Source organism: Carettochelys insculpta, chromosome 24 (genome assembly GCF_033958435.1).
Source record: "Carettochelys insculpta isolate YL-2023 chromosome 24, ASM3395843v1, whole genome shotgun sequence".
In the NCBI taxonomy this organism is placed as follows: Eukaryota; Metazoa; Chordata; order Testudines; family Carettochelyidae; genus Carettochelys; species Carettochelys insculpta.
Genome location: NC_134160.1, coordinates 16,538,322 through 16,563,368, shown reverse-complemented (window position 1 = coordinate 16,563,368; position 25,047 = coordinate 16,538,322). Strand labels below are relative to the sequence as shown.

Below are 25,047 nucleotides of genomic sequence, written 5' to 3'. Positions count from 1 at the left end.
TCTTTTGCCATTCTACTCCAGCACAGTAACCCTGGCCTAGAGGCCTGGTAGAAAGCCTGGAAATCAGACAGTCCCTGGTAATATCCCCCTTGGATCTGACCCCTCCCCCATCAGCAGGCCTGTGTAGATGTCACATTAATACCGTTTCATGGAAAGACTGAGGCACAGAGAGCCTTATGGTGAGGGTCAGTGAAAAGAACAGCACTTAGACCTGCAGAATCCTAGAGTCATACTCTACCCTCTGGCCTGCCTGTCCTCTCTATAACCCAGCCTGTCTTCCTGACCCTCTCCCCTCCGCCTTTGCTCATGGTTGCACAGTGGGAGGCCGAGACCTGATGCTTTCTTCACTGAAGCAGCTTCCTCCCTGCTCTTTTCTAATAATTCTTTAAAAAATCATCTGCTTCCTTTGAACATCTGATCCCTCGTCTGTAAAAACAGATGTTTCATAATTGTACAAGGTCCATCGTGGCAGCTTCTTTTTTCTCATTGCTCACAGGCCCACGTCATGCTGAAATGCGGCTTTTTTTTTTTTTCGGAGTGATTGTCTTCCACAGAGACCATGAATTACAAAACTCTCACTTTGATGTCTCCAAACGCATCGGGCTCTTTGCCCTATGTCTCCTCTTTGTCTGCTACACTTCCGAGGGGCCAATCTTGTTTGAGGAAAGGGCACACCAAGTGTAAATGGGCTCGGACTAAAAAAAGACAGAGTTTTACTAGTTTTTGGAAAATTAAGAACATTCAAGCAAAGTTGCCAAACATGCGGATGGTTTTGTAGGTCACCAGCTGAGTGTGTCACATCCTTCTCTAGTGGTGTGACCTGAGAGTCTAAAAGCCTGTACTAATGCTGCCAGAAAGAGTTGACCCTTTATCTCTAATAGCTGAGATTTTTGGAGCAGTGATAAAGTTGCTGGGTTCAAACCTTGCTGCCAAGTGTTATGAAATCTTGGGCATGTGAATCATTAATTTTGACTGATCACAGATGAAAACTAAGATTGCATTGCCAGTCTAGGGAAAATTACATTGCAAATGGCAGAGTGTAAGATGTTTGCTTCTTAACTGTCAAAGAGGTGTTTAAAGCCAACTGCATATGTGTTCAGAATAGGTAAATTGAGTATACAGAACTTCCCTTGAATTGCTTGGGTTGCTGATTCCAAACCTACCCAGCCATCATTTCATTTGAACTTGGTCTACTTTTTGCTTCCAAATGGAGAACAAAAAGTTCCAGGGAGCCGCCTGCAATCCTAAAGATTGTGTGGATTGCTCAGAATGGAAAACTGAACTGTGTCTGAAGATGAATAGAAATGGTTGGAGTTGTTTGGATCATCCTCTCTGTAACTTCTGCCCTTCTAACTCTGGGAAGCTGTGCAAGCTCAAGATTATCTGTGCAGAGGCAAAGTTTAGTGTCTTGGGACTGAGCAACATAGAAGGGATTGGGTATTCAGCAGGTGTCACTCTTGGATTCCACAAGGCAGGCTGAAGTTGGCCTAATCCTGCTGCCCTCAGTGGTGATTTACATCAGCTAAAGAGCTAATGTGCTGAGATGTCAGCTGGTGGAGTAGATACAAACCAGTGTGGTATGGAGAGATGGGCCACCTTGGCTCACGAGAAGCCCAGGGGTGGAAGAACATAGGAACAGCCGTACTGGGTCAGACCAAAGGTCCATCCACTCCAGTATCCTGTCTGCCAATGCCAGGTGCCCCAGAGGAGTGAACCAAACAGGTAATGATCAAGCAATCGCTCTCCTGCCATCCATTTCCACCATTCCTTCCCCTTCCTGGCTAATAGCCATTAATGGACCTAAGGTCATCACATCTCTTAGACTTGGAAGGGACCTCAGGAGGTTATCATCAAGTCCAGTCCCCTCCCCTCTCAACAGGAACAAGTACCATCTCCCCTGGCTTTTTTTTTTTTTAAATCTATTTGCCCCCCAACCCCTAAATGGTCTCCTCAAGGATTGAGTTCACAACCCTGGGTTTAGCAAGCCAATACTCAAGCCACTGAGCCATCCTAAACAAACAAAACTAACCTGCCCCAGGCCATTGAAAGGCTCTCTCAAGGACGGAGCTCACAGTGGTGGGTTTGCTAAGTCAAGACTCTAACCTCTGAGCTCTCTCTCCTGCATGAATTTATCTAGTTCTTTTTAAAACCCTGTTTTAATCCCAGCCTTCACAGCCTCCTCTGGCGAGGAGTTCCACAGGTTGACTGTGCGCTGTGTGAAGAACTTCCTTCACCTCAAGATCAGCCTTCGGGATGATGGGATACAGCAAGCTGAAGCTCTGTGCTTCACAGCTACAGCATCAGATGCACAGAACGTAAGGCCTGAAGAGATCATTAGGTCATCTGTGATCACCTCTTACATATCACAGTCCATTCCATTTTTCAGCTCCCAGATGCCCTTTCTTCTTCATTCCTCCATTGGACTGAGTAGTCTCCTTCTGCATCACTTCTAGGCCTCACTAGCCTGGGGATTCCAGGAGCAAGGGGCCCCACATGGCTGGGAACCACAGTGCTCCTAGGATACCTGTGTTCTCATTGTTCTATTTCAGATCCTGTTTAAACCTCCCTTGATGCTCTAGAGCGAGCTCTGGAGACAGGAATTGCTAAGAAGTCAGTGAGCTGCTTCCACTGATGGTAGTGTTTCCATTTGTTTCTGAAATTGTTGTTTATTTCCATGTGGATGTCTGCATTAGAATCAGTGGTGTGTCTGCAGCTCGTGTGGGAGTCCCCAAGCTAGTTTTCATCTGGCTAGCTCAAGTAACAATAGCAGAGGAACTGCAGCAGCATGGCTGGTGGCAAAGGCTAGCTCCTCATGTCCCAGAGAGTATGTGAGGAAGTCCGTGCTACAGCAGCTCGAGGGCACTGGAAGTGGGTGGGCCAGAGGGCCATGACTCCGTCACTTTCTACCAGCTTTAACGTGATCAAGAGCAGAAGAAGGGATGGAGAGAAGTGAGTGGGGGGCAGGGCCTTGCCGGGAGGAATGCAGTGGGGGTAGGGTGTCAGGAGAAGAGGCAGAAGATTTTTCTTGGAAGTTGGGGGAGTGGTGGGGAGGGCAGCAGTGTGGCTGGTGCTCCTCAAAGAGGGCTTTTTGGGTGGTTGTTGAAATACTGGAGTCTCCTTAAAGAGACAGTCAAAGGCAAAGGTACACCTCTGGGCTTACTTCCTATACTAACACCCTGCTGCTGCCGGGATTGCATCCCATCATGAGACCTGGCTCTGTTTTTGAGTTCTTCAGGGTTCCAGGGTAGGCTGCCTTCAGGACAGAGGTGCTACAGGACTGCTTGTTATATGGAACAGGGGTCTGGGCTCTACAAATTTGATAGGAGCAAGAGTGCTGAGCTATGGCAGTGAAAGACAGAAAACTATCAAACAGTGCAAACAGCCCCCTGGCCAAGTCAGCTGTGCTCCAGCTTTAAACATAAGTGCTGCTCTAGTTAAGGCTTCTGAGATTCTTCTCTGCTGCAGGCACTAGCAGCTTGTGCTGTTTGTTTGCAGGAAGTAATTGAAGGCTTGGTTCTCATGCTGGGTGGAAAAAGATCATAACGTCTAGTTATATAACACTTCTCACTGGATCCAGCTCCCAGCCAACAGGGTCAGGAGAGATGCAGCGACCTTTTGAGAGTGACACATCAGGAAAGTTATGTAATTAAATGAAACTTTGCTGGGCACTTGGTTGTAGAAGTTGCAAGGAACACTGTGACTGGTGTTTGCAGATGAGCTGGAAAATAAGTCCTACAAAAGGACGTGTGAGCAGGGCCCAGCTTGCTAGGAGAAGCCTGACTAAAGTAAAAGTGACTGAGAATTGATGATGGTTCAGGTGAGGTTCTGGGTTTTCCATCCAGGGCAGCAAGTAACATAGTTCAGACTTCTGTGAAAATTCATCCATAATTTAGTGTTGTCAGGTCCAGGTTTCCTTGTAGATTTTTGTGGGGGTTTGTCTAGGAAGGAACACAGCAGAAAAGGAATCTAGGGGTCATAGTGGACCACAAGCTAAATATGAGTCAACAGTGTGATATAGTTGCAAATAAAGCAAACGTGATTCTTGGATGCATTAACACAGCTCCTTGCAGCCATCCTGCAACAAAAAAACCCTTCAAAAACAGACTCCAAAGAGAAACTGCAGAGCTACAATTCATTTGCAAATTTGACATCATCAAGCAAGGACAGAACAAAGACTGGGAATGGCTAGGCAACTGCAAAAACAGTTTCTTCTTTCTTGGGCTGCGTTGACACTATGAGATAAATTTGATTTTTAATAAATTTGATTATTTAACCTTGATATTATGAATGTGAATTAAGTGTCTACAAAGCTTTTTGAAATTCAACCCAACTTTTTTCTGTGTTGAGTCTTTGCGTTCCTATTGCCCTGTCCAAGTTTGACAGCGTGAGCACTGCATTGTGGGTACCTATCCCACAGTGCCTTAGCCCCAGCTGATTGTGGATGCTTCATGTTTGAATCCCAGAATTCCAAGCACTGTCCCAGAATTCACAGCATCAAGAATCTCATGACAAACAAACTGGAGATCACGCCAATTCCTGCTGTGGCATTCCAGTGCAAGCAAGGATCCACAAACACTCCAACTCATTGCACAGTGGCTGTCGTGCAATTGGTCCTTCAGTTCCAAAGCTCAGTGATGGTTGGCTAGTGTAATGGTGCTGCTGCTGCTGAGGATGGTTTGGAAGACCAAATCTCTCAACTGTGGTCCAAGAACTCACAGATGCTGGCTTCCATGACTGCATTGCTGACAGTGGAGCAGTCGTTTTGGACTCGTGAGACCAGCAAACACTGGTGGGACCATGTCATTCTGGAGTCCTGAGACAACTAGCAGGGGGTGAAGAACTTTCACATGAGCATGCCCACTTTTATGGAACTTTGTGATGTTCTGACACCCTCCCCGAAGCACAGCAACACAAGAATGAGGCCACTTTTAACAGTTCAGAAGCGAGTGGCAATTGCCCTGTGGACATTTGCAACTCCTGACAGTTATTGGTCAGTGGCAAATCAGTTTGGGGTGGGCAGATCTATAGTGGGGTCTGTGGTGATGGAGGTGGCCCATGCTATCTGTCAGCATCTCCTCAGGAAGACAGTGACTCTGGGAGATGTGCAGTCAATAGTGGATGGCTTTGCTGCCCAGGGGTTTCCTAATTGCGGTGGGACAATAGATGGCATGCATGTCCCCATCATGGCCCCAGGCCACCTGGCCTCTGAGTATGTAAACCAAAAGGAGTATTTCTCAATGGTGATGCAGGGGTTGGTAGACCACAAAGGTTGTTTCACCCACATCAACATTGGCTGGTCAGGGAGGGCTCATGATGCACACATTCTGAAATTCTGGACTGTACTGAAAGCTCCTGGTTGGGACTTTTTCCCTGATCAGGAAATCAAAATTGGTGGCACTGCTTACCCTCTGTTCCCTTGCCTTATGAAACCCTACACAGGAGCCCTGGACCCCAGCAAGGAAAGCTTTAATCACAGACTCAGCAGGTGCAGAATGGTGGTGGAATGCACCTTTGGACATTTAAAAGTGAGGTTCAGATCTTAATTGACACATTTGGACCTTTCTGAAAGTAATGTCCCCACTGTGATTACAGCATGTGCTATTTTACACAACATATATGAATACAGGCGGGAGATTTTCCCGGCAATCTGGAATTACCTGGTGGGGGGGGTTAAGTTAATGTAAGTAGAATGCACAAGGCAAGCACCTGTGCTTTCAGCCCTCCCCCAACCACCCAGTTCCGTCAGCCGCGTGTCCCTCAGCTGCGCATCTGCTGCAAACCAGAGACTATCAGTGGGCAGCTGTGCCTTCAGCCACACCCCCCCAGCCTGCCTGGTTCTACCAGCTGTGTATCTCCTGTGGACCAGGGAGTATCAGTGGGCAGCTTTGCCTTTAGCCCTCCCCCAGCTGCCCGGTTTGATTTGTGTTTCCCCCTGACTCCTGCATGCCATGAAATCACACCAAGCTCAAAGGAATGATTTTATTTTGGCAGGAGGGGAGGTTTAAGTGGCAGGAAAAAGAAGCCTTCTCAAGGTTGTTTGAATAGCCTTTCACAGTGACCCTTGGGGTTGGAGCAGCAGGCTGTCCTTGCCCTCCCTCCCCATGTGCACAAACGGTAATGATGGGGGAGCAACCTCTCCTTAGGGGACAAGTATCAGCTGCTGCACTGTTGGGTTGGGAGTGCCTCTGCAGCTGCTTCAGGGAGTGCAGGACCTCCGTTTGCTCTGTAACTGCTGTTACAAGCTTTGCTGTGGCCTCACTGTACTTGCCACTTGCTGCTGCTGCTGCTGGAGGTCACTCGTTCACTCGTTAAACTCTGCTTGACTGTGACGCCACTCAGCTGTACTATGATGCCACTGAGCAGCGTCTTTTGTCAGCTTGGTGTGCTCTGCCTCAGTATTTTCCATATTTTGCATGATAAGATCTTGTTTGCATTTCTTTTGTCTATGGTTCTTTTCTGGTACATTGGGCATTGGCTCTGGAAAATGAAGATCAAAGTTAAGATACAATTCACATTGTGTGCTTTGAAGTGCAATGAATGGGTCTCTGTGTCTACTATCAGTGAAATTTTACTTTTAAAGGACACTCACGGGCTATTAAGGATGGGATAGTAAGCCTGCATTTCATAATATGTCACTTGTCGTCACTTACCCAGCACATTGCTTTGTGGACATCGTAAGTGATAAGCAATTGTCCGCTTTTTGGGGGAAGAGGAGGTCTGCAAAGCAGAGAAAACCACTAGTTCTGCTGACAAGATGTCCTGTGGGTGTCCTGTGGCAGTGAACAAAAATTTTTGGCTGTTCCTGGAGCAATCTTCCATAATGACCAAGCTGTGTGTAGGGGATGGTGGAGAAAGTTTTGATTACAGCTGCATAGATGGCTGTGTAGGGAGTGGGTTCAAAGTACACTAAAAGTAACGTAAAGAAAAATAAATAAATAAATAGTCCAAAGAAAGGCTCAATGTAAAGGGACATGGGAGGGGAAAAGCCCAGCAAACCCCAGCAGCCACAGGACATGGGAGAGTTTGGAAAAATGAAAAGCAATTCTGGTTTGAAAGGAACATGGTGGTGGGGGAGAAGCCCCACAGAGCCTGAAAACCATGTTGTGGAGTGGGGAACGGAGTGCCTGTTGACTGCTGCAGGCAAATGTAAAAAGGCAGGAAGCATGTTAAAAAAAAAAAAAAAGATGCGAATTCCTGTACTTCCGTGGGTTGCGAAAGACATCACCCTCCTAAAACTAACAGATATGGAGAAAGAACAGCTACTCCTGCTGTGTGACCAAAAGCCTGGAAAATTTGCTAAAATACTGTGTGGCTCCATGGCTCCAGATCGCTATCTGGTTGCCTGGCGTGGCAAGGTGTGCTACTGTAGAAGCTGCAACAAGTCAGGCCTGCCCAAGAACCTTGTGAAAAAAATACAGGAGTGCCTGAATGAGGCCTTCAAGGAAATCTTCAAAAAGGAGAAGTGCTCCATACCAAGAAACACTAACATGCTGTTCTGAGGGGCACAGAACCATAGTTAGCAGGCCTGAACCCATACACAATCGTATAGCGCTACCCACCCCCAACTGCTTCTAGCATGAAGAATAAACACTCATCTGAACTGCTTGCTCCAGAGAACTCAGGGACTGGTGTGGAGGTGACTGGCATGGAGAGGCCTGGCATGGAAGGGCCCAGCGTGGAGGGGACCAACATGGAGTGGACTGGTTCCAGGTATATGGTGGAGTTCCAGGCTGTCTGGCACAACTTCCTCTGTCCCCTGCTCATTGCCCACTTCCTCCTTTCTGATGCCCTCTTCTTTTGGGCCACCCTGCTTCTTCGGGTTCTCCCCAGATTCTATACCAGGGCCTCCACAAATGTTGTAATTCAGACCGAGCTCCATGGTGGGGTCGCTCCCTACAAGCAAGTGCAGCTGTTGATAAGAGCAGCAGGTTCATGGAGCTGCACCTGACCGCTGGTTGGCTTCCTGGACTTTTTGATAGGCCTGTGGGAGTTCTTTCAACTTCACCCGGCATTGCACAGAGTCCTGAGAGTAACTATGGGCAGCCATCTCATGTGCCTTCTGATCATATATTGCTGTGTTTCTCTTGGCCACTTGAAGTCTCTTCACCACTTGTTGGTCTCCCCAAATGGCAATAATATCCAGAATCTCCCAGTGGGTCCAAGCTGGGGCCTACTTGTGAGCCTGAGAAATGCAAGTCAGATCGCTACCCTGAGTGCTCATGATTGCAGTAGAGGGCTACCAAAAATTGCAACCCTATGTGGTGTGATGGCTACTGATGTGGTGCAATGCGATGGGCAAAGGAATTTATTCTTAATGGGCCCTCTTTATATTTGCAGGTCTGAGCTGCTGAATTCCAATTCAAATTCTAATTCAAAATCAAATTCAATCAAAACTTTGCAGGCTTACTTTGATCTTCTTCCTGCACACCTGAGAGCAGTGCACAATGAAGCGGTCATACTTGGAGGGTCACTGCATAGCTTTGTGGGATACATACAGGACACTTCTGAAGGCTAATAAATTCAAATTTAGGACATGGCGCTTCCACACTAGGCTTGATTCAAGATTTTAAATTCAAATTTGATGCTATACCCATCCCGTAATATCGATATTTTATAATCAGTATTATGGCTCAATAAATTCAGATAATAGTATTAACTGTGAAGACAGTCATGTTTTACTAGTGAGCTAATGCCTGGAAATTCAATTTTATCTCATAGTGTAGATGCACCCTTGGTGTTCACACCTCCACATCAGCTTCTGGAAGTGAGCCATGGCCTCCTTGACTGAATGGACCTTGTCATCTCTGGCCTTCTTCTTGCTTGGTACTTCCTTCTGCATATTTAGAGCTGCCTCTGGAATCTCCACTACATGCATCTGATGAAGTGGGTCTTTGCCTATGAAAGTTTAAAATCTGTAAATCTATAAGGTGCCACAGAAAGTCTCATTGTTTTTGTGGATACAGCCAAATATGGCTACCCCTTTAATCCTATTAACAGAAGTGTTGTGAGCAAGACACAAGAAGTCATTCTCTACTCTGCACTGATTAGGCCTCAATTGGAGTGTTGGGTCCAGTTCTGGGAACCACATTTCTAGAAAGTTGTGGAGAAATTGGAGAAGGCCCAGAGAAGAGCAACAAGAATGAGTAAAGGTCTAGAAGACATGAGCTATGAAGGAAGACTGAAAGAACTGGGCTTGTTTAGTTTAGACAAGAGAAGACTTAGAGGGGACATGATTTTCAATTACCTAAAAGAGTGTTACAAGGAGGAGGGCAAAAGTGTTCTTCTGGGCCCCTGAGGATAGGACAAGGAGTGATGGGCTTAAACTGCAGCAAGGGAGGTTTAGTTTGGACATTATGAAAAACTTCCTACCTGTCTGGGTGGTTAAACATTGAATACATTGTCTGGGGAGCTTCTGGAATCTCCATCACTGGAGATTTTTAAGAGCTTTTAGACAAACAACTGTCAGGGCTGGTCCAGATGGTGCTTGGTCCTGCTGTGAGGGCAGAGGACTGAATTCGAGAACCTCTCAAAGTCCCTTCCATTTCCAGTGTTCTGTGATTCTGACATGGACTCTTGGTCTCATCCAATGTGGTGATTCTGATCTGCCTAACGATCAACCTCATAGTGTACAAAACAGAATGCAGGTAGTAGTTACAAAAATACCTGTATGCCTGTTTGCACATGGTGAGCTGCACTGCAATAATTCATGAAGACTACATGGTGACGTGGAGATTCGGATGTTTACTGTATGTTGAGTTAAATCAATAGTGTTTTGGGGACATAAACAAGGAAGTGAAACCATGACTCTAGTTATGACATCAGCCCAGCAAACACAGGGGGCTACTGACAGGCAAAGGGAGGTTGCCCTTCAGTAGCCCTTGGCCCTGAGGAGACTGCCTCAACCTCCCATGGACCCTAGCAAACTAGCTGTGGAGTAGCAGCAACCAAAAGCTCAGGAAGTATAAGACAAAAGAGCAAAGACTAGACAAAAGGTGACTGAATCCCTATATGGAGACAGTGGTAGTTGGGCAAAGTTGTTGAGAAGCTGCTCAGACTGCCACACACACTAAAGCTACGTCTACACGTGAAGCCTACTTCGAAGTAGCTTATTTCGATGTAGCGACATCGAAATAGGCTATTTCGATGAATAACGTCTACACGTCCTCCAGGGCTGGCAACGTCGATGTTCAACTTCAACGTTGTGCAGCACCACATCGAAATAGGCGCAGCAAGGGAACGTCTACACACCACAGTGACACACATCGAAATAGGGATGCCAGGCACAGCTGCAGACAGGGTCACAGGGCGGACTAGCACTTCCGGGGAACAGCTAGCCGCTCCCTTAAAGGGCCCCTCCCAGACACACTCAGCCTGCACAGCACGCGGTCTGAAGAGCCATAGGCACGCAGACCTCAGGCGACGCAGTCATGGATCCCCAGCAGCAGCAGCAGCAGCCAGAGGTCCACCCAGCCCTCCCGGCAGGAGCGGGGCTCGCCCTGATCTATGCCATGCGGGAGGCAGCTGAGCACCTCCTTGCCACACCAGAGGAGGAGCGGCCCCCCAGGGGAGCAGGGCTCAACCGCCAACCCTGCAGCACCCCGACCCCCACCCGCCTCACACGCCGCCACCTGTGGAGCTACCCCACCAGCACCGACTGGTGGGAGTGGCTGGTGCTTGAGGAGTGGGACGACGACCGCTGGCTCAGGAACTTCAGGATGAGCCAACAGACATTTATGGAGCTGTGTCAGTGGCTCACCCCCGCACTCAGGCACCAGGACACCGCCATGCGGCGTGCCCTCCCAGTGGAGAAATGGGTCGGCATCGCTGTCTGGAAGCTGGCCACTCCAGACAGCTACCGATCCGTGGGACAGCAGTTTGGCTTCGGCAAGGCCACCATCGGGGCTGTCCTTATGGAGGTAAGAGGACCCACGGGGGGGGAGGGCAGGTGGGCCCTGGCAGGGCAGGGCAGGGCAGGGCAGGCAGGGCAGGGGAGGGGAGGGCAGGGCAGGGCAGGGCAGGGGACGGGAGGGGAGGGCAGGGGAGGGGAGGGCAGGGCAGGGCAGGGCCACGCACCCCCTGCTCACCCCTCATTGGTGCTCTCCCATGTGCTTCCCCTGCAGGTCGTGCTCGCCATCAACGCCATGCTCCTCCACAGGCTCGTGAGGCTGGGGGACCCAGATGCCACCATCGCGGGCTTTGCCACGCTGGGCTTCCCCAATTGCTTCAGGGCTCTGGATGGGACTCACATCCCCATCCGCGCCCCGCAACACAGTGGAGGACGGTACATCAACCGCAAGGGCTACCACTCAGTGGTCCTCCAGGCCTTGGTGGACAGCCGGGGCTGTTTCCAGGACGTTTATGTGGGCTGGCCTGGCAGCACCCACGAAGCCTGGGTTTTCTGGAACTCGGGCCTGTGCCGCCGGCTGGAGGCGGGGACCTACATCCCCCAGTGGGAGATCCCTGTGGGGGACACCACCATGCCCCTCTGCATCATCGCAGATGCGGCATACCCCCTCCGGCCCTGGCTCATGCACCCGTACATGGGCCATCTCTCTGCCAGCCAGGAGCGCTTCAACCAGCACCTGAACCACGCACGCCAGGTGGTGGAGCGCTCATTTGGCCGCCTCAAAGGGCGCTGGAGATGTCTCCTGACCCGCCTGGATGCGGGCCCCACCAACATCCCCCAGATTGTGGGTGCGTGCAGCGCCCTGCACAATTTGGTGGAGAGCAAGGGGGAGGCCTTTTTCCAGGGCTGGGCTGTGGAAGCCGGCAGGGGCGACATGCAGCCACCCGCTGCCCCCAGTCGCCAGGTGGACCCCGAAGGGACCCGGGTCCGGGAGGTCCTGTGGGCCCACTTTGAGGAGGCCACGGGGTGAACTCTGCCAGGCCCCCCACTGCCCACCTCTTCCTCCACAACACTCCCTGCCCCTACGCCCACACCACGGAGCTCCCAACAGCACCCCCCCCCGCACGTCTCCTGGACAAATAAAAGCATGCACTCGTTGCTAAAATGAAACTGGTTTTCTTTTTTTAACTGGTTTTTGAACTAATAATGACAAAACTATATACAAGACCTACTAACTAAACCATAACATAAGAGTGAATAATAAAAAAGTTTCCATATATTTTTACATGTAACAAAAAAGAGAAAACCAGGGATTGCAAGGACGGGGAGAACTATTTACATGGGGGGGGGGACTGGGCAAACGGGGGGCACAAAACATAAGTCCAACTATATACAAGGGGGGGGCATGTCCTGGGCCCCACGCCCCTATAGTCCAGCACTGGGGGTGGGCAGCCGGGAGCCCCGCCTCGGCCACAGCCCTGTCCGGGGCTGGCTGGGGGCCGGGCGGACCGGAAGATACATCCGGCGAGTCTCAGCTGGCCCCAGGTCTCCCTTGGCAGTCCGGCCCTCGGTGGCGGGTGGCGGGGCGACGGTGGACGGCGCAGCGATGAGCGGAGCAGTGGGTGGCACGGTGGGTGGAGCAGGCAGGGCGGGCACTGCGGCGGACGGCGCAGCACGGGGGGCCAGGTAGTCCACGAGACGGTTGAATGTCTCCATGTAGGCCCCCCATGCCTCTTGGCGCCAGGCCAGCGCCCGCTCCTGCAGGTGGAGGCGGCGTTGCTCCACCCGCAGAAGCTGCTCCGCGACCTCCAGCTGCCGGCGATGGATGGCCAGCAGCTGGGGGCCCGTCGCCGCCGTGTGGTGTTGCAGGGTCCGCCGTCTTGCCCGCCGTGGGGCCGGTCGGTCCTCCGCCGAGGGGCTGGCCTGGAGCGATGGCCCCGGAGGGGATTCCAGGACCACTGAAGCCTCGCCGGCGCTCTCCGGTCTTTCCGATGGTGCAGCTGCGGAACACAGGAGGGGGGAAAGAAGAGTGGAGACAGGTGTTAGTGTGGGCCCCAAGCCGTGGCCCTTGTCCCCTCACCCCTGTGCTGCAGGTTCCCCATCCCCGTCCCCGGGAGATGCTGCTGTGATGGATGAGGTTCAGGGGTCCCCCTGCACTGCACCCCATCCCCTGGCGGGAGTGACTCTCACTTCACTCCGCAGGGTCTGACAGGAGAGGTTTCTTAGGCCACAGATGCCCAGTTTCTCCCAGAAGTGACAGCACAGCAGTCAGAGACAGTCCTTCCAACCCGTCCTGGGGAGAAGACCCCAAGGGGTGCCCCTCTGGGGTGTAGCTTTCCCCTTCCTCAGGCTGGCTGCCTTCCAGCTCTCCCTTCCCCTAGCCTCTATCTGCGGCCCCCGCCCCGATTCAAAGCCAGCTCGGCTCCTCCCTCCTCTTTGTTCAGGGCAGAGGTGTCACCTGCCAGCTGTAGCCCCAGGATCATCCTTTGCCCCTGGGAGCTATTCAGCTTGTTGCTCATATCTAGCCTGAGTCTCCCTTTTGCACTCCCCCCACTCCATCGCATGCTGCTGCTGCTGCTGCTGCTGCTGCTGCGGGGTGTCCCACCCCCTCCTCCCGGGGGACCCTTGAGGTTCCACTACCCCCTGCCCCGTGGATGGGGCATGGCACTGTCGTGCGGGGTGGGGGGGGCAGGGGCTGATGCACTCCTGTGAGGGACATGGCCCTGCTGTCCTTGGGGCCATGGCCATGTGGGCATGTGGGGGGCCCTGGGCACACATCTATTACCCCCGCCCCTCAACCCTGGGGGTGTACACCAGAGGGGGGTACATACCTTTCGGTCCACTCCCATGGTCCGGAGATCCCCGGGGGGCGGACGCCCGGCTGCTGCTCCGGGAGGGCAGGAGGAGGATCTGCAGCCCAGACTCTGCAGAGGAGGAGCCCCCACCCGCCCCCCTCCTGCTGCGATGTGCCGGGGGTGGGCTCCAGGGGGGGCCCCCGGGGTGCGGGGCTTACCTCCGGGGCGGACTCCAGCTGCAGGGCCTGCTGGGACTCGTCAGCTGAGGTATCAAGGGTGGCCGGAGGGGAGGAGGTGTGCCGGGGGCCCAGGATGTCCCTGAGCTCCCTGTAAAGGGGCAAGTGACGGGGGCGGCCCCAGATCGGCCGGCCGCATCCCGGGCCCGGGCGTAACCCTGCCGCAACTCCTTAACCTTAGTCCTGACGTGATCAGGAGTGCGGGCAGGGTGACCCCGGGTGGCCAGGCCATCGGCCAGCCGAGCGAACGCTTCCGCGTTCCGCCTCTTGCTCCCCATTACCTGGAGCACCTCCTCCTCGCTCCAGAGCTCCAGCAGGTCCCGCAGCTCGGCCTCCGTCCAGGAGGGGCCCCGCTGCCGCTTCCCCTGGCCTGGCTGCCGGGCTGGCTGGCCTGGCTGCTCTGGCTCCCCTTGGGGGGCGTCCTCTGGGGGCTCTGGGGGGGCTGCTGGGCAGCCATGGCAGGTGCTGGCCCTGTTCTGGGTGGCTGAGGGACGTGCAGGCTGGCCGCGTGTCTGGGCTGCCGCCTGCATGTTCTCTCAGCTTCCTGCACAGGAAGGGAGGGGGAGGGGACCTTTAAGGGGCCGCTCCACACGGCCACCATTGAGCTGAGGGGCTGGAGAGACCGTCTCTCAACCCCTCAGCTGATGGCCGCCATGGAGGACCCCGCTATTTCGATGTTGTGGGATGCGCAACGACTACACGGTCCCTACTTCGACGTTGAATGTCCAAGTAGGGCACTATTCCCATCCCCTCATGGGGTTAGCGGCTTCGATGTCTCGCCGCCTAACTTCGATGTTAACTTCGAAATCGCGCCCGACACGTGTAGCCGAGACGGGCGCTATTTCGAAGTTAGTGCCGCTACTTCAAAGTAGAGTGCACGTGTAGACACGGCTTAACACATATTGGGCCTTCCTAGGATTCCATCCTGGGACAGTGGCTCGCAGGTAAGACCCACCTGCTCACAGACAGCCTGTAGTTTTAAAATCCCTTTTCTGTTATTTTCCATTTTATTCCTTCTGTTAGGAATCAACCATGGGGGCGTGTAGGGAGGCTGGCAGGTCACTCTTTCCCATGCTGGTCTCTGCTCCGAAGAGAAGGCCATAGGTGCCAACTCTGAAACCCGGTTGGACCTACTGGATATACAAGCTGCAGAAATACCGGGTCAGGCTACATGTGGGAGAAATGAAGGATTCCCCTCCAAGAGAGGTAAAGGCTGGACACTGGAAAGGTGCGTCAGAGAGACCAAAGAGTGGGCAGAAATGCAGCCAGCTGTGATTCCCCGCTACGACTGTGTAACGGCAACACCTCTCATGACAGCAGGTGCTGTGCAAACCAGACAGCTGCAGCCCTGAAGAGCTCAGTTGAAATAAATAAGGCAGGAAAAGGGAAGCAGTGGAGGAAGGTGAAATGACACGGGGAGGTCACCCAGCAAGTGAGGGGGAGAGCAAGGAACAGGGATGACCTTAGGATTTATGAGGCCCTAGGTGGGATTATAAAATGTTGCCCCACTGACCTCAGTGTGCGAGGGGTACAGCCTGGACAAAGCCTGCGTGAGGGCTGGTTTGCTCCACACCACTCTGCCCACTCGCCTGCCCCACAGGCCAACCCCCTTGGTTGCTGGCCAGAGCACATCCCTCACAGCCCATGTGGAGAGAGTGAGGCGAGGTGAGCAGAGCCCCTTCCTGTCCTGACTCATGGCCACGCTCCCTCCCCTCCCGGCCCAGCTCAGCTCCTCCACCACCACCAGCTACCTGCTCCCAGTTGACTTTTGGAGGGACTGTGCTGCTTGAACCCCACTTGGACCAGCAGGGAGCAGCGAGGGGCCAGGCAGCTGGCAGCACCCACACAAACAGGACTGTTACCCCCCACCTCCCTCCACTGGTACACCCGGCATCCCCCTGCTACACCCACAGGGGGAACTGCCCTGGACACACAGCGCAGCTGGCTTGGTGGCTGGCTCCCCTCCCACCCCTGTGGTTCTGCTGCTCCTCTGCATCCGGAGGGGGTTGTGAGGGGGGATCGAGGAGCCACATCAGGGCTCCAGGTCTCTTTCTCTGCTGGGGCTGCATAGGGAGAGGTCAGAGGAGCAGTGGCTCCGGCTACCTCACAGCCCAGCCCAAGTGGGGACAGTGACTTGGGTGCAGGGAACCCTTGGGAGTGAGCTGGGGTGTGGGGGCCGGGGGATTGCGTGAGGGTGCGTGTGTGTGTGGGTAGAAGCAGCAAATGAAATCCCAACCTGGCCAAACACCAGGCGAATGTCAAACCTATTAAAAACAGCTTTAAAATACAAATATGAAAAACTTGTTTAACGTTTTATGGACAATGTCTTTATTCACACAAGTCTGTCTAGTCCTCCCACAGCAGAGAGGCACAGGGACTAGGAACAGGACCAGCTGTGTTCCCTAAGACCAGGTCAACCTTGCAAACTGCACCTGACCCACATCCTTCCCCAGACCAGGGCACTGGTGATGGTGGGGGAGGTCAGGGGGAACTGAGAGAAGTCCAGTTCCTCCCATGGGTGCTGATGGGGAGGATGGGGAAGGTGGTACAAGCCTCTCTCTCTTTTGTATATGCCCAGGGATGGCCCTGGCAAGGAAAGTAGCCTAGTGCTCCGTACCCCAGCTCCATACCCCATGGTGCCCTGAATGCTACTATTTGTATCATAACAGGTGAAAGTATAACACAATACAGCAGGTGGAATCTCTCCAGTTAGATCTAAAGGCCATAACATCAGTGGAGAGATTCTCATCATCTCTGGTACAGGCTCCTACTTTGATTAAATTGGGTGCTCTCAGCACCAAGCTCCTTGTTGTAAGGACAGGTCATTGCATTGTTTGGAGAGAGCTTAGCATGCCTATCCACTCCATTTCAGTTGTGAAAAGGTTCGATATTTTTTCTCATAGGCAAATAGGGCTCATATGCTCTGGAAAGGAGGCAACCTCATGTGGACTACTGTTTGTCTAGTATTGTTGAATTAGAGGGCGACAATAATTAGGAAGCAGCTGGATTCAATTCACAGCTGCTGCCTCTTGAAACAAGGTGTGTTAACCACAGCAAACTGATGGGTTTAGAATAGAGATTGTAAAAGTGATAACAGCGTAAATAGCTTCTCTGGGATTAGTACAGCAAGCTGAGAGCCTGCTAGTCCTCCTGACTTCACTTCCAAATGGGAGACGATGTTAGAGGAACTGCAGTAAGAGAGTTTGACGTGAACTGGCTATAAAAATGAAGGGAAAATAAGTGTCCAGCAAGTAAAATATTGTCAGCTCCCCCCATCTTTGTCACAGAATGACAAAAAAATTGGGATTGGGAGAGACCTTAGAAGGCCTCTAGTCCAACCCCCTACTCAAGGTTTGTTGGACCAACCCCAACAAAATCATCCTTACCAGGGCTTTTTCCAGCTGGGTATTAAAAACCTCTTAAGGATGGAGATTCCACCCCCTAACTAGGCATCCCACTCCAGTACTTCACAGGCCTCCTAGGGAAATAGCAAATGAAAACGCAGAGGAGTATCTGCAGAGTTCATTCCTCACCCTGATGGGGCAGAAGTCCCTTCCTAGATCCTCTCTCTGGCTACACTGACAGTGAAATGCTGTTATACCCTGTCACTGTTCTGCTGGCCACCCTCTGTCCTCTGGGATGTCTTATGGTCTTAGCGTGAGTAGTAGAAGCTCACTAAAAGTGGTGAGCTACCAGCACTTGAACTTAAACTCTGTCCTGCACCGCCCCTTCCATCAGAGGTTGCAACCCAGCATCATGCCTACCTACTCCCCAGAAAGCCAGTCATCACCCTGCTGCTACTGAGGAAGGAGTGGCACCTTCTAACTATTTGGTTTCTAAAAGGCAGTTAAGAGCTCTTCAGTCAAAGCTTGTTATCAACGTTTGTCCGATCTTTAGCTTAATGCCCATTGCAGTTCTAATCAATGGAATTGTAATATTCTGTACGTCTGTTGTGCCAGAAGGTCCTAAAGCATTCCAAATGTGTATACCAAATTCCATCCTGAAACGTATGAAATGCAAGCAGGAAAAGGGGCTGAATTTGTCAAATAAACTGCTGGTAACATATTCCTTGCCTACCTCTGTTCACTCACGATAGAGATTGGAGCAATGGTGAGAGCTCCAGAGGCACGTTCAGACTACATTGACAAAGGAAGAGTAATTGTGGTTGAATCAAAGATTACAGAATGGAAAGACCTGCTGGCACTAGTTCATTCTGGTCCAGGGTCAGTCCATTCATTGCATTGTTCAGCCATTGGTTTCGGACTGTCTTTGTTTTGTGTCTATACAGCACCTATGACATTGAGTCCTCATCTATGACTAAGGCTCCAAAGGGCCACAGTTGTACAAATAATAAATCCTAATAATATCATCATTTGTTTTGGTTTACTTTTAAATAACAAGAAATAATAGGACTTCAACTAAGTTTTTCCGTGACGCTATTCCATAGGCTGATGCACTCTACAAATACTGCATTGCCCAATATTAAGCCTAAATTTTCCTTTGTTTAATTTCATCCCATTACTTATGGTTTTACCACTTCAGAACAGACTAAATAATTCCCCCTTTTTCATGGTGTTCAGTGTTCAAGCTCTTCAAATACTTGTAAAGAGCTATTATGCCCCCTTAGTTGGCACATAGCCAAACAAGACATGTTTAACCCTCTTAACCTTCCTTGCAAATCAGTCCCTCCAGCCTCTACATGATTTTCATTGCTCTTTTCTGAATTCCTTGACAGCACCACCTTGATAAGGGTGACTGTGCCTTTAAAGGAATGCGCAATGTTATGTTCTATCAGCGGGCTTAGACACTTGCTAGTGTTTAAGGTGTTCCAGGACTGATTGGGTTTTTTTTTGTGAAGCTAAAGACTAACATGGCTGCACCTCTGAGACTGTGTTCTACCAGCATAAGCAGTGACGTGAGAAATGCAACGGGTCAAAAACCTCTGACCCAAGTGCTAATACTAGCTCTGAGCCAGTCCGGTTATAGTGTAATTCCTCCAGGCTATGCCCACGCTAACCCCTGCCTTTCGAAAGGGGAATGCTAATGAGACACTTTGGGATATGCTAATGAGGTGCTGATATGAATATGCAGCACCTCATTAGCATAACGTTGTCCACAGTGATTCAAAAGTGCGGCTTTCAAATTGCATGCCACTCATGTAGACGGGGACCTTCTGAAAGGACCCCTACAGTCTTTGAAAGCCCCTAATTCCTGTTAGGTTTTAGGATTAAGGGGCTTTCAAAGACTGGGGGGGGGTCCTTTCAAAAGGCCCCTGTCTACGTGGGTGGCACATGATTCAAAAGCGGCACTTTTGAATTTCCGTGGCTGATATTATGCTAATGAGGCGCTGCATATTCATGACAGCGCCTCATTAGCATATCCTGAAGTGTCTTATTAGCATCCCCCTTTCGAAAGGCAGGGGCTAGTGTAGACATAGTCCCAGTATCTCTCCATGGCACTGAAATGCTTATTTATCCACTGCAAACACACAGTCACGGTGACTAAACTTTACCCTGTGTTATCTTAAGACTGTAACAGGCACCTTCATCCAACCATCTTCCAAATTATCTGTCTTTCTGCTAAATTTTCCCTTCTGATCATGAGGTATATGCAGCGTTGTTTTTGTAAAAAAAGAGGACCTGTGCTCAGCTGGCTCCCTGCCTCCCGCCCCCCCGAGCAATCCCAGGGCTGGGGCTGTTGAGGTGCCGGTACTCAGTACCAGCAAGTAACAGCACACAGTTGCACTGGGTATATGTTCAGCTCATATACCTGATAAAAATATTAATACAGAGTTTTAAAAATTGTCTTTCCTCCTTTCCCATGGCATTTTTGTGGTGGCTTAATACCCTGTCCCTTGGATTGTACTGGCTTGTGTTAGATTGCAACGAGAACAGTGCTGCAAAAGTACATGTGTAGGGACCGGCCAAAGTCAGCACCTGCCTTATCAGAACACAGAGGAAAAGCCGTGATGGGTGAGCTGCCTTATAACACACTCACAAGCTGACTCTCTTAGTTGCTTAACAGCCCCCATTATCATATTATCACACAGTTTCCTGAATCTGCAGTTATCGTCCCAACACCCTGGTGAAGTACGGAAAAATCACTGTCCCCAGTCTGTTGATGGGATTTGAGACACAGAGAGTCTTCATTTTTTACGTCAGACAGAGCGGAACTGAGCCACCCTTTTCTGAGGGCTAAGCTATCACCTTACCCATCAGTCCATCCTTCTTATGCATCATTCATGACTGACCCTCTGGGTTCCCACTGGCCCTGAGACCCTCCCACTTACAGCCACTGGACATGTTCTGGTCTTCCTGGGAGATGCCTTGAGGCTGATATCCCTTCTAGAGCAGTAGTTAGGCCTGACAGTCCCTCTGGGCCAGTAATTTGATGTACACCTTACACTGCTTTTGTTGTGGATTGGCCAATAGCTCCATTTCTCCCCCTCACCCCAGTGTCATTGCTAGGGGTGGGAACTGGGGACTTGTTTCCCCTCCAGTGATTTTGGCACCTCCTCTCTCTCTCAGTTCCCACTTTTCTCCCCGAAGGCTAACCCAGCCTCCTCTCCTTCCCCCAGGTATTTCCATATCCCTCCCCATCTCTGGCTTTTCTGTCTGACTGCTGCAAGGACCAGACCCTTTCTCTGGGACTCCCCCAGTCTCCTCTGAAGCCTCTTGTCTTTCTTCCTGAACTCACCTCTCTGATGTTACAGAGGTTCCTAAATCTGAGCCAGCCTTTTTAGGTGACAAATCTGAGGAACTCTCCCGGATTGAACTGACATTAGAGGAGGTTTTGGAGTTAATTGATAAGCTGAATAGTAACAAGTCTCCAGGAACAGACAGTATTCACCCAAGGGTTCTGAAAGAACTCAAATGTGAAATTGCAGAGTTATTAACAGTGGTTTGTAACCTATCCTTTAAATCCTCTTCCGTACCCAATGACTGGAAGACGGCCAATATAACACCAATATTTAAAAAAGGTTCTAGAGGAGACCCTGGCAATTATAGACCGATAAGTCTAACATCAGTACCAGGCAAATTAGTAGAAACAATAGTAAAGAATAAAATTGCAAGGCACGTAGAAGAGCACAAATTGTTGGGCAAAAGTCAGCATGGTTTCTGCAGAGGGAAGTCGTGTCTAACTAATCTATTAGAATTCTTTGAAGGGGCACCCAGTGGACATAATATACCTAGATTTCCAGAAAGCCTTTGACACGGTCCCACACCAAAGGCTTTTATGTAAATTAGGTGGTCATGGGATAGGAGGAAACATCCTTTCATGGACCGGGAATTGGTTAAAAGACAGAAAACAAAGGGTTGGAATAAATGGTAAATTTTCACAATGGAGGTGGGTAACTAGTGGTGTTCCCAGGGGTCAGTCCTGGGACCGATCCTGTTCAACTTGTTCATCAATGATCTAGAAAATGAGGTAAGCAGTGAGGTGGCAAAGTTTGCAGATGACACCAAGTTGTTCAGGACAGTCAAAAGCAAAAGGGATTGTGAAGAACTACAAAAAGATCTCAGCAAACTGAGTGATTGGGCAGCAAAATGGCAAATGAAATTTAATGTGGGTAAGTGTAAGGTAATGCACATTGGAAAAAAATAACCCAAATTACACATACAACATGATGGGGTCAAATTTAGCTGTGACAGATCAGGAAAGGGATCTTGGAGTTATAGTGGATAGTTCTCTGAAGACATCTACGCAGTGTGCAGTGGCAGTTAGTAAAGCAAATAGGATGTTAGGAATTATTAAAAAAGGGATAGATGATAAGACAAAAGATATCATACTTCCCCTATATAAAACTATGGTACACCCAGATCTTGAGTACTGCGTGCAGATGTGGTCTCCTCACCTCAAAAAAGATATATTGGCATTAGAAAAGGTTCAGAAAAGGGCGACTAAGATGATTAGGGGCTTGGAACGGGTCCCATATGGGGAGAGGCTAGAGAGACTGGGACTTTTCAGTCTGGAAAAGAGGCGATTGAGGGGTGATATGATAGAGGTATATAAAATCATGAATGGTGTGGAGAAAGTGAATATAGAAAAATTATTTACCTTTTCCCATAATACAAGAACTAGGGGACACCAAATGAAATTGATGGGTAGTAGGTTCAAAACTAATAAAAGGAAATTTTTCTTCACACAGCGCACAGTCAACCTGTGGAACCCCTTGCCGGAGGAGGCTGTGAAGGCCAGGACTCTATTAGGGTTTAAAAAAGAGCTCGATAAATTTTTGCAGGTTAGGGCCATAAATGGCTATTAGCCAGGGGTAAAGTATGGTGCCCTAGCCTTCAGTACAAGGGCAGGAGATGGATGGCAGGAGACAAATCACTTGATCATTGTCTTCTGTTCTCCTTCTCTGGGACACCTGGCATTGGCCACTGTTGGCAGATGGGATACTGGGCTGCATGGACCTTTGGTCTGACCCAGTATGGCCATTCTTATGTTCTTATGTTCTTATGATCACCTTCCTGTTCCCTCTGCCCTGGAGGCCAAGGCCATTGTTGCAAGTTCCACCTTTGCCTGGTCATTTGTGGCCTCCATTTGCTTCCTGTGATCATGCTGACAGAGAAGGAGAAACCTGGCAAAATGTGCAGAGTTGGGGCAAAGGGGACACTGACCCAGTGGCTACCAGAAGAACTCTCTTCCTTGGCCAAGAGAGAAAGGAGGAAGTAGATTATCAGAAATAAAAAGCGAGGTACGTGAGCACCCCTCTTCAGGCAGGTGTGAGCCAGCAGAGATTTTTGACCCGTTGTATTTCTCATCTTACTGGTTACACTGGCAGGACATAACATTGTGCATTTATTTACAGGTACTTCACTACCAAATTGGCACTCATATATTGGCAGGGCTGGTGCCATGCCTAGTGTAGTAGAATTAAAAGGACCTCTTGCTGATAGAGCCTTTCATGTCTCTGCTCAGAACTCCACAGCAGAGCTCAACACTGAGGAGCTGTATCTCCAGATTATCTATGGACCTCGTAGCATCTCATCTGCATGAACACACAGTGCAAACAAGCTGTCTCTGGGAGTGTTTCATTACCTTTCCCGTAAATACAAACCAGGCCCTTTTATTGCTCTAAGTGGCTCATTTTTCATGCAGAGATATCTGGGATTCAAGCAGATCAATAACCTCTAGCTACTCATCTTTGCCTTGTCAAATGCATGCAGGCTGACTAGCACCAAGGCTAGAGTGCTACGTGGGCCAGATGGAAATCAATCTCTGCCCAGCGGAGAGTGAAATGTGTGTTGATCCTGTCCCTGACTTGCAAGGAACTCCCTCTGGAAGTGGGGCTAAAGTGAATTCATTAACTCAAGGGCATGTTCCAATTTTGTGGCAACATCTTTCAAGAAGACAGGGAGAGAGATGTGTGCTTTGCATCCCTTGAATGCTGGTGGCTGAACTAACACCCCCTGGCCTGCCTGTGTGACTTTGTTACAGACTCTGTGACAATCATGGGGAGGTAAGGAGCTTTGTCTTCAGCTGTCAGAAAGAAGCAGGTTCATTAAGCAGAGATTAACCCTGGTCAATTTCCTCTCCTGGCAGCCACGCTAGCAGTTCCAGCTTGGCCAGCTTTTCAGAAACAACATACCCCCAAAGGCAAAAGGAATTATTTCCACTGGTATCAATGGGGGTAGGATTTGGTCCATTGGTAAACTCTTCCAAGTTACATTTGAGTCAGCAAACTTTTAGAGTGAGCTGCAAGAGGAGGAAACCCAAGAAAGATCCCCCTCCTTCTCTGATAATCCCCCAGGGAGTCTTTTTGCCAGGTTTCTTTGAATCTGAAGTCCTCTGTGGACCAGAGGTGGAAACTCAATACACTAATTTAAGACTACTAATTTGGGGGATGTTTAAATCCTCAGGTGAAGGATTACACACTTTATGATGGCTTTTAACAAAAGAATGGCCATAGTGGGTTGGACCAAAGGTCCATCCAGCCCAGTATCCTCTCTGCCGACAGCAACCAATATCAGGTGTCCCAGAGGGAGTGGACCGAGCAGGTAGCGATCAAGCAATCTTTCCTGCCATCCATCTCCAGCTTCAGACAAACAGAGGCTGGGGACACCATTGCTTACCCATGCTGGCTAATAGCCATTAATGGACCTAACCTCCATGAATTTATCTAGCTCTTTTTTAAACCCTGTTATAATCCTACCTTTCACAGCCTCCTCTGACGAGCAGTTCCACAGGTTGATTGCGTGTTGTGTGAAAAAGAACTTCCTTTTATTTGTTTTAAAACAGCCTCCCATTAATTTCATTTGGTGTCCTCTAGTTCTGATATTAGGGGAACAAGTAAATAATTTTTCCTTGTTCACTTTCTCCACACCACTCATGATTTTATATACCACTATCGTGTCCCCCCTTAGTCTCCTCTTTTCCAAACTGAAAAGTCCTAATCTCTTTAATCACTCTTAATGTGGGACTTATTCCAAACCTCTAATAATTTTAGTTGCTCTTTTCTGAACCTTTTCTAATGTCAATATATCTTTTTTGAGATGAGGAGACCACATCTGCACGCAGTATTCAAGATGTGGTAATACCATGGTTTTATATAATGGCAATAAGATATTCTCTGTCTTATTCTTTATCCCTTTTTAATGATTCCTAGCATCCTGTTTGCTTTTTTGACTGCCACTGCACACTCTGTGGATGTTTTCAGAGAACTATCCATGATGACTCCAAGATCTGTAGCTAAATTAGCTCCCATCATGCTGTATGTATAGTCAGGGCTATTTTTTCCAACATGCATCACTTTACATTGGTCCACATTAAATTTCATTTGCCATTTTATTGCCCAATCACACAGTTTGGTGAGATCTTTTTGAAGTTCTTCACAATCTGCTTTGGTCTTAACTATCTTGAGCACTTTAGTGTCACCTGCAAACTTTGCCACCTCTCAGTCATGTAGGTGTCTAGTTGTTTTAACTCTTCTCTCTGGTTTCGGTGTACCTTTGGGTGAATAAACAAGCCTGGTAACACTAGAACTTGTAACTGGGCCAACATGCCACCTTGGGCATTAAAAACCAAAAATAAAGCATCTCGGGAATCAACCCATGTCTTGCTCATGGGATGGGAGCTGAGCTCATGGCTCCATTTCACCCCCGAGCAACAGGGTTCCACCTCCATTTTTGAAGCAGCTGTTTTGAGTTTCTTTGAACAGCCACTG

At 49.8% G+C, this 25,047-nt stretch overlaps 1 protein-coding gene across 4 annotated transcripts in view; it reads right to left on the bottom strand.

Annotated features, from left to right (window-relative positions):
- The window catches only part of LOC142001278 (uncharacterized), a 199,421-nt gene that overhangs the window by 54,042 nt on the left and 120,332 nt on the right, over positions 1 to 25,047 (bottom strand). For 2 of the 4 annotated variants that reach the window (XM_074976342.1, XM_074976343.1), the window contains exon 3: positions 12,233 to 12,846. The exons of the other annotated variants lie outside the window; for them this stretch is intronic. In XM_074976342.1, the coding sequence (XP_074832443.1) occupies positions 12,272 to 12,846 (575 nt within the window). In that variant the 3' untranslated portion in view covers positions 12,233 to 12,271. Of the gene's footprint in view, positions 1 to 12,232; positions 12,847 to 25,047 lie in introns of those variants that run through there. 4 annotated transcript variants of the gene reach the window in all.